Source organism: Anguilla anguilla, chromosome 17, assembly GCF_013347855.1.
Source record: "Anguilla anguilla isolate fAngAng1 chromosome 17, fAngAng1.pri, whole genome shotgun sequence".
NCBI lineage: Eukaryota > Metazoa > Chordata > Actinopteri > Anguilliformes > Anguillidae > Anguilla > Anguilla anguilla.
This window is the reverse complement of record NC_049217.1, coordinates 26,227,602-26,242,315: the sequence shown is the minus strand read 5'-3', so window position 1 is coordinate 26,242,315 and position 14,714 is coordinate 26,227,602. Positions and strand designations below refer to the sequence as shown.

Here is a 14,714-nt window from a genome sequence, read left to right as displayed (position 1 = left end):
TTCGACTTCCTCCTGCAGGTCTCTCTTTCTCCCTGATGGCAGATTTGGCACTCTCAGTCTGCCCAGTAGGGTTTGAACTACGACGTGATGGTTGTTTTGGTAAGTTTCCTGCAATAATTATAATATGTGACCAGTAGCTGGATATGGTAAATGGTAAATGGATATATTTGCTAAGACCATCTGCATTTGGTACGGGCCTCATGGGTCTTCCCGATTTTGAACCCACAACCTTCTGGTGCCTGACCATGATCCCATAACTCTGTGACACACCTCCTTTACATGGACTGTATGAATTCCTGTTATGCATCGGTTCTCAAACTAGGCCCTGTGGCCATCTTTTTGTGCTGGGTGTACTGTAGTTGCTTCAAATCTCTCGACCACTTAAGCTTGTTGTAAGAACGTGCTTAAGTTCTCACTTGTTCGCACAATATATGTGTGGCTCCTTCCCATTTTGCACTTGGGTTTTCTTTTTTTTTTTTGCTTTTAATGTGTAAAATGATGACCGGTGGAATCACCTTCAGTCCTTAAATTTAACTGACAGTTAAAAATCAGCATTTAAAAATTCACAACTACACCTTGATTCACAGACTTTTTGGCACGTTAGTTGTTGGCAAGTTCAGCAATCACTAAAACCGCACCGCTGTCATTTACTTGTATGCCAAAGACATATGCAGCTTGAATACAGGCCAGTGTTTTTCCGATCTTCAGCTCTGATGTTATTTCCCCTTACAGATGTGGATGAATGCGCCGATAAGGAGCAGCCAGTCTGTGGATTGAATGCGGTGTGCTTCAACAGCAATGGCAGCTACTACTGCCAGTGTGACTCTGGGTACAGAACGAGATCACGTGCTGTCAATTTCACACATGATTCATGTGGAGGTAATACTGCTCAAACCCTGTCAGAGTGGGAAGAAGTGGCAGTTTAAAAAAAATCTAATTATGAACGTAGATTTCGTTAGAAGAGGGAAGCCTTGCCAAGGGGGTGTAGTTGTATATTTTTTATAGAGAAAAATGAGCATTTGTCCAGGGTCTGTTCCTGCTTCTTGCTCAATGCACGCTGGGATAGGCTCTGGCAACCCCCGCGACCTTGCTCAGGATGAGCGGGCATAGATAATGGATGGATGGATGGATGGATGACCATTTGTATTTGAGTGGGGTCTTCCTCCAATTCAGTATCAATAAAAAAATATCAGACGAAGCAGTGTGTTCTCTTATGCAGCCATCAAATTGCGTGTGTTATCATCATTTATCATATCTTAAACCATTTCTTTTTTTGCGTGAGAAATGAATTCGACCATGTCATGCCTGTAGTCTTTTTTCTTTTGTGCACGTGAAATATTAATTATTCAGTACGTGAAAACATTTTTTTGTTGTTCTGCAGACATAAACGAGTGTTCTGAAATGAGGGCTGATTGTGGTCCCAACACAAAATGTAAGAACACAGTGGGATCGTATTCCTGCAGCTGCAAACAGGGATTCGTCTCCAGCAACGGGACAGAAGCTTTTTTGGCCACCAATGGGATCACATGTACAGGTCAGATTGTCCCTCATTACTTTTATGGAATTTGGGGGAAGGGTGTTTCAGTCTTAATGAAATATTTTAGATTTTGCTTCAAGTTTTTTTTTTTTTCATAGAAAGTTAATTACTGTCCCAACCACAGCTGTGCTTCCACTTCCTCTCTCTCTGTGCTAGCGTCCTTCCAATGATCTACAGACAACATCTCTGTCCCTCCCTCTCTTTCTCTATCTCTCTCTTTCGCTTTCTCCCTCTCTCTCTTTCTCCCTCTCTCTCTCATTCTCCCTCTCTTTCTCTTAATAAACTATTTTCACTTACTCAGAAGGCTTCTGTCTTCTACTCATATAGAGTTCACCGTTCATTTGTCCATATGCTTAAATCATTAACCAATATTTCCAAATATTTTGTTTCCCTGAAAGCATCTGGAATTTGAAAGGTTTAAATTTGAGAGGTATTCCTGTGACAGACCACACCCTGATTTGTGTTTCCATGACACCGATACACGTATCTCTGCTCAATGGATTTTATTCGGTTGTTTGTACTTTTTTTTTTGCTCATTCAAAGCTCTGTGATCAGTGACCCAGGTCAAACCCCTGCTCTGCAGTCATTAAGAACTATTCTGGGATGAGTGATCTGGGTTTTACGCTGCTCTTTTCTTCTTCTCTCTCCCTTTCCTTTCCTCTCCTCTCCTCTTCTCCCCTCTCCCAACATCTCAGTTCTTTCCCCTCCTCCCCCCTTCCCTCTGCCTCCCTCCCTCCTATCTTGCTTTTTCTCCCTTCCCCTCAATCAACCCCTGCCTCCCACCTTCTCTCAACCCTCCCCCCCCCCCCTCCTCGATCTGCAGGATATTCAGCAAGAGTCTGAGAGGATGGATGACCATTTGTATTTGAATGAGGTCTTCCTCCAATGCAGTATCAATAAAAAAATATCAGACGAAGCAGTGTGTTCTCTTATGCAGCCATCACATTGCGTGTGTTATCATTTATCATATCTTAAACCATTTCTTTTTTTGCGTGAGAAATGAATTAGACCATGTCATGCTTGGAGTCTTTTTTCTTTTGTGCACATGAAATATGAATTATTCAGTACGTGAAAACATTTTCTTGTTGTTCTGCAGACATAAACGAGTGTGCTGAAACCAGGGATTATTGTGGTCCCAACACGACATGTCAGAACACAATAGGATCATATTCCTGCAGCTGCAAACAGGGATTTGTCTCCAGCAACGGGGCAGAAACCTTTTTGGCCACCGATGGGATCACATGTAAAGGTCAGAATGTCCCTCATTACTTTTATGGCATTTGGTGGAAGGGTGGTTCAGTCTTAATGAAATATTTTAGATTTTGCTTCAAGTTTATTTTTTTTCCATAGAAGTAGGAAAAAGTTCATTACTGTCCCAACCACAGCTGTGCTTCCACTTCCTCTCTTTCTGTGCTAGCGTCCTTCCACTGATCTACAGACACCATCTCTGTCCCTCCCTCTCTTTCTCTGTCTCCCTCTTTTTCTCTCTCCCCTTCTCTCTCATTCTCCCTCTCCCTCTCTTTCTCTTAATAAACTATTTTCACTTACTCAGAAGGCTTCTGTCTTCTACTCATATAGAGTTCACCGTTCATTTGTCCATATGCTTAAATCATCAACCAATATTTCCAAATATTTTTTTTCCCTGAAAGCATCTGGAATTTGAAAGGTTTAAATTTGAGAGGTATTCCTGTGACAGACCACACCCTGATTTGTGTTTCCATGACACCGATACACGTATTTCTGCTCAATGGATTTTATTCAGTTATGTGTACATTTTTTTTGCTCATTCAAAGCTCTGTGATCAATGACCCAGGTCAAACCCCTGCTCTGCAGTCATTAAGAACTATTCTGGGATGAGTGACCTGGGTTTTACTCTGCTCTTTTCTTCTTCTCTTCTTGGCCCCACCCTCAGCTGGCATTACATTACATTACATTACAGGCATTTAGCAGACGCTCTTATCCAGAGCGACTTACACAACTTTTTACATAGCATTTTACATTGTATCCATTTATACAGCTGGATATATATACTGAAGCAATTTCAGTTAAGTACCTTGCTCAAGGGTACAACAGCAGTGTCCTTACCTGGGAATCGAACCTGCGACCTTTCGGTTACAAGTCTAGTTCCTTACCCACTGTGCTACACTCCGTCCTGGCCTCGCTGACATCCAGGAACATTATATATCACTGTATTAGATAGCTATGCACAGAAGCAAAATTACATTAGGATGTCCTATTGTTGTTGTTGATGGCTGATTGTCATCCATCCCTCTCTTATACCCTCCCTCCTTCTCTGTCTTTACCCCCCCCCCCCAGATGTAGATGAGTGCTCGGCTGATAGGTTGATCTGCGGAGAGGGTGGAGACTGCATCAACACAGAGGGCAGCTACAAGTGCATCTGCAAGCGTGGATTTATTAACTATGGCATTGACCTGGCAAAGTGTGTTGGTGAGTGAATAGGTAATCGGCGGAGGGGGCTGAAGCAGAGGGCGTAATCACCAAAGTGAAAGTGCACGCATTCTGTGTTGGATCTCCATGATGGATGGTGCAGTGGGTAGCTCTGTCGCCTCACAGCAATAAGGTCTTGGGTTCGAATCCGGCCTGGGCCTTTCTGTGTCCGTGTGGGTTTCCTCCAGGTACTTTTGGTTTGCAGGTAGGTGAATTGGAGACTCTAAATTGCCCATAGCTATGAGTGTGTGAGGGAATGGTGTGTATGACTAGGTGACAGGTCCAGGGTGTATTCCTGCCTCTCACCCATTGCACGCTGGGATAGGCTCCAGCACCCCCAGCGACCGTGCCCTGGATAAGCGGGTAAAGATAATGGACAGATGGATCTCCATGGTGGTCACTAACAAATCTCTCATTCTCCCTTAGAGCTGCCCTGCAAACATTTTGCACCAGTGGGTTCACATGACCAGGTACTCTTCACTTTGAAAAACTGGGTCATTACTGACCTCTAATGGAGATTCAGACTGAACAGCTACAATGGTGAACGTGTCACCTTTACGGACTCAGCTTTCCTCCATCCCTTTCTCTGAATCCTTTCCCCCTCTCTCCTCGATTCCCTCTCAGATACCAGCAGGGATTGAAAAAATTTTATCACAGATGAGAGACAGATGCAATGCCCTGAATGATTCTCCTAGACCAGAAGGAGAGACACTGTTGGAGGTGAAACAAAACCCGATTTGTTCACCACTACACCCAACAACCCCCAACCAACCCACAGCTTCACAGCACCCCAACCAACAGCTAACGCAAACCACCATCCCAAAACTCAAACTACATAAACAGTCAACTCAGGTGTCTTTACAGCAGCACGTTACATTACATTGCAGGCATTTAGCAGACACACAAATTTCTTAATAAGCATTTGCATTGCATCCAGTTATACAGCTGGATATATACTGAAGCAATGCAGGTGAAGTACCTTGCCCAAGGGTACAACGGCAGTGTCCTATCCCGGGAATTGAACCTGTGACCTTCAGGTTACAAGACCGGTTCCTTACCCATTTCACTACACTGCCGCCCATCACAGCGGCAGCACATCACGCCCACTGAATATATTCTCTCCCTCTCTCCCACCCCTCATTTTTTTTCTTCCTTCATGGCTTCCTCCAGAGCCTGTTAACCATAATGGACGAGCTGCTGTCGGCTGGGCCGCTGACAGTTAACGGCATGGTAACCCTCTTCCTGAAGGTGGTAGAGGATGCCCTGCGGCTGATAGGGTTTCTATTGCCCAATAACAGGACCAGGAAATCCACTGACCACACAGGTAGGAGCTCCATTCAACGGCTGCACGCTGCTGCACGCTCCCGTCCGCTGACAGCTGTTTTACCTGCTGCTGATCACCGTGACTTTGCACAGTCCAGTCTGTGGGCTGTTTTTTTGGGCTGGTCATACGCTCTCAGCAAAAAAAGGGTTCTTTGGCTTATCTGTATAGGGGAAGTGCTTTTAGACAGTGACAGACAGAGACTATCTTCCCTGGCAACTGTCAGATGAAGTGAAGGTCTTAGAAGTATTCTTTGAAACAGTGAAACCAAATCCCAAACCAGCATAGGTCTGCTTGCCAGATGGGACACTGTCATTGTACACTGTCACAGTAAAATACTGAGCTGTGTGTGTTGTATGAAAAAAGAATATATACTGTGTAAGTTGGGCTGGATATGAGTCGATGTACAGTGAGACAATGCAAAAAAAAACTGCAATGCGGCATCTTACAGCAGACTGTAATCTGTAAGGGAAGACAAATGTGAAAAATTTTACCCAGGAACAAGCCTATCTTCTTATTCATCTGCATGCTATTTTAAGCCTACAAGTTAAAAAGCCTAAATTCAACCTGCCTTGATGTTTGTGAAGAGTTCATAGTGAAACCGGTGATAATTCAGCTGGAAGGATGTTTGCACGACAACTTACTACGAGTAAATATTTTCTAATAACATGCGCTTGTTAATTTTGTGATCATTGTAATTTCTTACAGATTTATATTGTACTAAAAACATATCTAATCATAATCGATCAAAATAATGTACAGTACATAGTAAATGATGTCCAATTTTTGATTTGCTTCCATGTGCTAGTATATTAACCACTGGATCACAGACTGTAGTGGGTGGTGAGAAAAAAAAGCGTTAATGAGGATGTTATATCACTGCCAGGATTTCTGAGGGAGCTTGGGGTGAACAGGATTGGAGACCCATGCTTCGGGTTGCTTATTCCCTTTGTCTCTCGCCAGACATGTTTTTTTTAGTGGAGAGAGGTCAGATGTCCCCCAAGGGGAAGATCAGCCTGTCGACTGAACACGTACATCTGGATACACACTGGGAGACTGCTGCCGGAGATACCACCTACCCTGGTATTCTTCATCTTTCTCCAAATGCATCATCATCATCTGTATTTCTCTGTTTACCATTACATTACAAATACAAAACATCTTTTTACATGGCAATGTGTTATTGTACCCTGGTTAAATTGTTAATTTTTCAAATGATTTTAAACATTTCTGATGACAATGCGAACACTAAAAAAGTGACCTTGACCTCCTGACCCCTGACCTTTGACCCAGGGTTTGCAGCTGTCTCTCTCATGACTTATAAAGGCCTGGAGTCATCCACCAATGACTCATTCCAGGGCCTGAGCGCAAAGCACAACGGCACCAAATTCTCAATGAACTCCAAAGTGGTGACAGTCAGCGTCAGCAATGAGAACACGGAACACCTGCAGAAACCCGTCACCCTCACCTTCTCACACCTTCAAGTGAGCACAGCCAGCGCTGAATCCCAAATCACGAGAAACCGTCTCACACTGTGTTTCTCTCGCTTGTAGCTGTTCTGAATTCTTACCACCACCCCCCTTGTCCCGTACCCCCCCACCCCCACGCCCTCTACATGTGTAGGAGGGTGGAGATCTAGATTGAGAGACGTTATTGATGTAAACTAAATTCGCCCCAATATACAGTAGCTCAAGTTTTACTTGGATATAGCCTGGCGACATCCTAGTTGCCTGAAAATCTCTCGCTTTTCAACTGAATTTAGCCAGGTTTTCACCAGAACGCTGGGCTGCCGTTGGCGAGGTGGGGGGGGGGGGGGGGGGTTAGGGTTAGGGTTAGAAATAATATAAAAATACATCTGTATCCTTGGCTTGGGAAATTCACCCAGCACCCCTGTCTGAACGCCCTAGATGGCATTTCACCACAAAAATGTTCCCTGGGTCACTTCCTGTTCTGCTTTCCACGTCACTTCCTGTTCTTCTCCCAGGAAACGGGGGAGAACCGCTCCCACTCCTGCGTTTACTGGGACGGGGCGAGCGGGGGCTGGTCTGAGCGGGGCTGTAAGGTGGTGCGCTCCAACTCCACGCACACGGTGTGCGCCTGCTCTCACCTGGGCAGCTTCGCTGTGCTGATGGCGCTGTACAAGGTGGAGGTGAGGCCGACGGGTGGGGGGGGGAGGGGCTGACGGAGGGAGGAGCCCATGGGGGGAGGGGATTTTTGCCCACCTCTCCCTGAATAGTGTGTGCATGTAAGATATTTTCTTGTTGTTGTGGAGAGGGCAAAGGAATGGAAGACAGCTCTTGAGTGTGTAGCGAATACAGAGGGACACCTCAAGCATGTACCTTGTTTGTTTGTTGGCAGTATACATTCCATTTGGAGGTGATCACCTGGGTGAGGCTTTCCGTGTCTCAGGTGTGCCTTCTGCTCTGCATCGTCACCTTCTTCTGCTGCCGCTCCATCCAGGGAACACACAACACCATCCACCTCCACCTCTGCGTCTGCCTCTTCATCGCCAACCTCGTCTTCCTCGCAGGCATCTCCAGCACACAGAACAAGGTGTGTGGGTTTGTGTCTGTGTGTGTATGTGTGTGGGGGGGGGGTGGTCTCTGTGTGTGTGTGTCTGTGCGTGCGTGTCTGTGTGTGTTTGTCTGTGTGTGTGTATGCGTTTGTGAGTGTGTGGGCGTGCTACAAAGAGAGACAGTCTATCTGTTTTGCAATCATGTTTCCCCCCCCCCCTCTCTCTCTCTCTCTCTCTCTCTCTCAGGTTGGCTGTGCGCTTGTGGCCGGTCTCCTTCACTTCTTCTTCCTGGCGGCGTCCTGCTGGATGTGTCTGGAGGGGGTGCAGCTGTACCGCATGGTGGTGCTGGTCTTCAACACCACGCTGCACCCCCTCTGCATGACGGCGGCCGGTTACGGCATTCCCGCCATCATCGTCGCCATTTCCGCCGGCGTCCGCTCCGAGGGATACGGCACCGAGCGAATGTGAGGAACCCTCTGATTGGCTGTCTGTCTGATTGTCTCTCTGCCTGTCTGTCTGTCTGATTGTCTGTCTGTCTCTCTGTCTGATTGTCTGTCTGTCTGTCTCTCTGCCTGTCTCTCTGTCTGATTGTCTGTCTGTCTCTCTGCCTGTCTCTCTGTCTGTTTGCCTGTCTGTCTCTCTGTCTGCCTGTCTCTCTGCCTGTCTGTCTTTCTCTTTGCCTGTCTGTCTCTCTGATTGTCTGTCTGCCTGCCTGTCTGTCTCTCTGCCTACCTGTCTGTCTGTCTGTCTCTGCCTGCCTATCTGTCTGTCTGTCTGTCTCTCTGCATGCCTGTCTGTCTGTTTGTCTGTCTGTCTCTCTGTCTGCCTGTATGTCTGTCTGTCTCTCTGCTTTGTAACAGTGCTGTGTCTTTCCACAGCTGCTGGCTGACTCCAAAGCAGGGATTAATTTGGAGTTTCTTTGGTCCTGTCTGCATAATCATCACGGTGAGTCTCACACATTGAGATATAAGAACCCACCCCACCACCCTGCACCGAATCTGACCCCCCCCCCCCCCCATTGCAGCCCCACCGCAGTCCGGTCCTTCATGTACCCTAAGACTAAGTGTTTCTTTTTGGGGGCTACTGGGAAGCTTGTCCTGTTAAAATGCTGGGTTCCTGTCTGTGGATGTTTGCTGTGGTCCGGTATCTAATCCAGACCATGTCAGTACAGTCTGTGAATAGCAGGCCACATGGTAGCACACTGTTGGCCATAGCATTTTGCACAGATAGAGGGCTTTAGTCAGTGGGTTTATCCTCATACCATTGCTCACCAGTGACCTCCTCTAGTTTTAGGTGGTGAGAAAATACTTGTCTGTGGTCTCCTGAAGAGTTTTCTGTGCTAAGACAGGTTTAGGAACACAATTACACTATTTTGGAATATTTTTCACAATCACCATTCTCTCCCAGGTGAACGTCTTCTTCTTCCTAATAACAGTGTGGAAGTTGGCAGAAAAGTTCTCTAGCCTCAACCCAGACTTCTCCAACCTGAGGAAGATCAAGTATGTGCACAATACATGCATATACTACACATTATAAGAATACACATATAGCCCCACATACTGTCACCACAAGTATCTAATACTGTTATATACACATATATTACAATCATCAATGCCTGATGTCCCCCCCTGCAGGACATTCACAGTAACTGCAGTCGTTCAGCTGTGCGTGTTGGGCAACATGTGGATCTTCGGCTATTTCCTGTTTGAAAAAGGCAATCGCCCCTTGGAGTGCATTTTCACTGTCCTCAACAGCCTACAGGGGGTGCTGCTGTTCCTGATGCACTGCCTGCTCTCCAAACAGGTGTGCTGTTCACTCACCCACACGCACGCGCGCACACACACACACGCCCACACATACACATACACACACACCCACACATACACATACACATCTCTGATGGCCTTTTCCCCCTCCTAGTCTGTGTATACTCATTCTCTCACAGTTTTCATTCTTTTTCCAGCCACTGCCACTATGACTCCCCATACATTAGATTTTGGTATATGCTCATAGACATGATTACATGCTCATAGACATGATTAACATGACTGCAATAGATTATATTCAACTACAGAAAATTTGGACCATTTGCAAAAATAAATAAATAAATAAAACACACTGGAGTGAATCTTGTATTGACTGACGGCATTGTGTTCAGAGAGATTCACAAAACAGTGCTTTAGATTTGCCTTGAATGTGCAAAGATGAAAATAGTTCAATAGTTCATGTGTTTTTGAATCAAAGCACATTTGTTGTTGTGCTTTTAATTTATTTGACCATAGTATCCAGAAAGGTGTGTTTGCAGTCAAGAAAAATGATCACTTAAATACCATGTTTTAATCACAATCCTGCCTGCCTTCTGCTGCCCCCCTCAGGTGAGAGAAGAGTACGGCAAGTTCCTGTCCCACCTCTGTACGTCTCAGAAGAAATGCTCTGAAATTAGCACCAACCAATCTGGCAGCTCCCAGGTACGCTCCCCCCCCCCCCACCACACACTCTCATGCACTGTAAGGAGAAGAGCACATGTTCTCCCCTGTCTACACATCACAGTAGTGTCCCCACTGTCCAGTGCTGATACTAACCGTGTTGGTAGTAACAGTGCTGTTATAGCAGAGTTGATAGTAACAGTGTTGATAGTAACAGTGTTGATGGTCTTTGTTTCTCATAGGCTTCCAAGAGTGCTCAGCACACAGAAGAGTCACAAATCTGATGGCTACACCAAGACCCATGATGCTTTCAAGTGCTGGATACTGTCTTTCCCACCATGGCCCCCTCTTTGACCTCCTCTGCTCCCCCTAGTGATCGTTACTGCATAAGATAAGAATCTGAGCTGAATTAATGCAATCAGCAAGGTTGCGCCAATCTATTGGCTAACTGGTCAAGAGAGAGCCAGGCTATTGCTAGACTCCATAAAGAAAAACTATTTGGTAATTTGAGTCAGGGAGGTAATATTATTGGTGGATTCTTTGGGGTAGAGAAATCACTCTATATATGGGGCGACATAGCTCAGGAGGTAAGACCGATTGTCTGGCAGTCGGTGGGTTGCCGGTTCAAACCCCGCCCTGGGCGTGTTGAAGTGTCCTTGTGCAAGACACCTAACCCCTAACTGCTCTGGCGAATAAGAGGCATCAATTGTAAAGCGCTTTGGATAAAAGCGCTATATAAATGCAGTCCATTTACCATATCTTTCTATCAAAAAGTGTTGCATTATAGAACAATTGCTGGGTGTAGATGGAAGCTCCCTGAGTCTCCCTGAGCTCCCAGCTTCCATCTACACCAGTGGTCTCCAATCCTGGTCCTGGAGAGCTACAGGGTCTGCAGGGCACGAGTGACAAACGTCTAGTACCGTGAAATGAGCGACCGTGAGCGACAGTAAGACGGCAGATTCGTCAGAAAACGTTCAAAGTTTATGTTCTAACCTAGCGACGTAAAAATACTCCTTCGTTATAATTATAATACCAATTAAAAAGGCAGTGTATTTTTATAAAGCTTTTTTTTATATTTCTGCCATGTTGATTCTTGGAAGTGCAGTAAGTCTAAATATGAAATACCATGATCTTGCTTTTTTAGGAGAATATAAAACTGATTCCAGCATATTTGTCATAATTAATAGGTCATGTTACCACTGAGGTGTTCTAACAACTCTAGATGATAGCTTACTGGCTAATTGTTATAGGATAAACTATGTGGCATGGGTTTGTTAGTACACAATAAAATATCAACTCTAAATAGATAACATTTGGACCCACATTCCAGAGTTAGACCAAAAGTTATCTGTTAAGACTTGAATTAACATTGGACATTTACTGCATACAGCCCTTCACTAAATTGATATGATGACAAAGGTATCAAATAAACATGATAGAAAATTTGATAGAAAATGTTGTGGTTCAACTAAACAATGTATTCCTCTCTACTGCTAGTATAGGTCAATGGATCGTGTATATCAGGCTCTGCTACCTCCCCTGGACATGTTGTCTCAATGATATGGGGGTGTTTTGAAAACCTTGGACCCTCCACTCTTCAGATATGGTGTCACTTATATCAAATAAGCGTCATAGAAAATGTGGCTGGGGTTTGAATATGCAGCACATAGGACGAATTTCATTCAATTAAGTCCCAATTGCTTTCTGATACCATAACAGATATCATGCTCTGCTGCCTCCCCTGGACATGTTGTCTCAATGATATTGGGGTGTGTTGAAAACCTTGGACCCTCCACTCTTCAGATATGGTGTCACTTATATCAAATGAGGCAGCAGAGCATGATATCTGTTATGGTATCATAAAGCAATTGGGACTTAATTGAATGAAATTCGCCCTATGTACTGCATGCTTATACCCCAGCCATGATATTCTGTGCGTGATGTTTTCACCTTTACAAACCTGTTAATACTGTTCTCCTTGCCATACTAGTGCAATATCCAGTCACATTTTCATATTTATCTGTTTTAAGTTGCATAGTTGATGTTACAAGGTAGCACAGAATGTTGAAGTAATGCATTTTAAATTACTCCAATTCTTCCCTTACCATTCAGTTAAACTAATGTACTGATGTAATGTTGTATTGGATATTGCAATAATAATTAAAAGTAATGTATGTATTTTATTTTTAATTCTCCATTTAAAATTTTGCACTGTCATTGTTAAAAATGTAGGGGAAATAAATAGAAAAAAGGAAGACATATTTGTACTCCCCTAGTGGTCTGTACATGCTACTGCGCGTGAAGCTGGCCCTGCATCGCCACATGCGTTAAGGCAGCACCGTCCCTTCCATCTTTGCCCAGACGGTGGCGCTGCACCCCGACAAGCCGGCACTGGTGAACGAGGCCACGTGGGAGAGCTGGAGCTTCTCCCAGCTGGACCAGCTGTCCAACGCGGTGGCCCACTGGGCGCTGGGCCAGGGCTGGGCCGCGGGCGACGTGGTGGCCGTCTTCATGGAGAGCCGCCCCCAGGTGGTGGCCCTCTGGCTGGGCCTGGCCAAGGTGGGCGTGGAGGCGGCGCTCATCAACTTCAACCTGCGCCGCGATTCGCTCATGCACTGCGTGGGCGTGTCGGGCTCGCGGGGGCTGGTGTTCTGGTTCCTCATCATGCTGCCGAATTAACCGCTGTAGACGCGCGGAAACACGCCATCATGCTGACGTAATACGTTCAGTCCTCAATGTCGTTAACGCATCTAAATGCACACACCTGTGCGCTATACAAGAGCTGTGCATAATGCTGCCTCGCGGAAATAAGTAACAAAGAGCAATTAATCTCCCAGCGTTGGCAATAACAGTGTGAAGGCATTTTCACTTCGTCAAACGTGCTTTATTTTATCTTCATCTATCTTTATCTGTCAAAAGTTTGATATTCCCCATTCACTTTAATGGGTGCTCCAATGATTTTCCCTCAACATGCGCAGAACTGGTTTACTTCTGGGACTTCACAAGCTTAGGTTAGCTGAAGCCGTGTTTGCCTGTCTAGTTAAATATGCATGTCCATGAAAGTAATGAAAACAAAAGTAAGTGACAAAACCATATAGCATACAAAAGAACAAACCCAGTTCATTGGACAAAACTGGCTGTCCGGGGATGTTGCTCCATGGCGCCATCTACTGATAACGAGTCACCAGTTACAGTGAAGGCATGGTTAATTAGCAATTAGCGCCATCTTGTGGCTTTCAGGAATCAGCAGCGTACACCATACTGTAAAAGGACAAGACTGGAAAAGAATATTCTCGAAAAGCATAAAATAAAACATAAATCCATAAACCAAATTGAACCCTGAGATTGAAGCGATCCGAGTTGTAATATGCACATTTAAGGAATTCTGAATTTATGTTGGCTGAAACAACTCATATCAACAACTCACAGAACAGCTATATACACCAAATTAGGTGTTTTCATAAAGCTGCAGCCATTCTGTTAGTGTATTGACAATATTTTAACAGATGTTTACAAAGAAATATATCTCCTCAGACAGATTTTGTTTACATGAAAATAATAATAATAGAAATCAACTTGATGCAGTTATTTCTATATTTTCTATATTTCTATAACCACAAATGTTTAGTATCACCATTGCTTGTTCATAATTCCTGATGTTGTACACACACATGCTTATTGAAGTTTAACTTAAACCATGCCTTCAATTAAATTTTTTTTCTCCATACACATGAACTTGTGTTTGCCTGTACAGTGGGTGGATAGGTAAAACTGAAATTTAGATAAATGTGTCTGAGATTACTTGTAAAATAGTTTTATTTTAGCATAGACAGTTTCACATACACTTTCATGTATGCAGTTACGTGTCCAGTTCAGTGCAACAGCACAGGGATACTCAAATATGACCTTCAGGGTCAGTAGGACTACTACTAGGTTTTCATTCCTCCTCTCTAATCAGGGAATGATTTAAACCTGGCACACCAGTTGAGTGCAATCTCTGGAAAATCAGTAACATTTTTGGACTATAGAAGGAAAGAGTAACCCAGCAGCACTACTGACCTTGAGGGCCAGATCTGAGTATCCCAGCAACGGAATGAGGATTCTTGCAGAGAGCACTCAATACACACTGGCATTCACAATGTCAGTTGTATTATTTGAATCACACTGGTCTTACTCACAGATTTCCACATTTTTCTGGAAAGGACCAGAGTTCAAGCTATTCTGTTTATTTACTCACCATTTTCCTGTAGTTTTGCAGGCACAAAACACACATTCTCTCCTCCACCCCCCCCCCCCTCTCTCTATATATATATATATATATATATATATATATATACATACTGATGGGTGACATATTAAAGGAGAAACCTGAATAAATGAGTGGAGAGACATAACAAATGATACAATTAAAAACATGATACAATTAAGCAATTAAAATCCTGTCATGCTCTGTGGCACGTATGAAAA

At 44.4% G+C, this 14,714-nt stretch overlaps 1 protein-coding gene and 1 pseudogene across 1 annotated transcript; both read left to right on the top strand.

The window, feature by feature from the left end:
- The first annotated feature begins 708 nt into the window (after positions 1-708).
- Positions 709-10,913, top strand: LOC118216427 (adhesion G protein-coupled receptor E1-like). Its single transcript, XM_035397573.1, has 17 exons — positions 709-879; positions 1,382-1,534; positions 2,634-2,786; positions 3,854-3,985; positions 4,412-4,455; positions 4,610-4,705; positions 5,156-5,309; positions 6,270-6,389; positions 6,600-6,790; positions 7,291-7,455; positions 7,665-7,859; positions 8,068-8,285; positions 8,700-8,766; positions 9,229-9,320; positions 9,456-9,624; positions 10,197-10,289; positions 10,490-10,913. Exons 1-17 carry the CDS (start codon positions 714-716, stop codon positions 10,529-10,531), a joined length of 2,250 nt encoding a protein of 749 aa, XP_035253464.1. The 5' UTR covers positions 709-713; the 3' UTR covers positions 10,532-10,913.
- Positions 10,914-12,005: 1,092 nt separating this feature from the next.
- On the top strand, positions 12,006-13,972 carry LOC118217160 (annotated as a pseudogene).
- Positions 13,973-14,714: the final 742 nt, after the last annotated feature.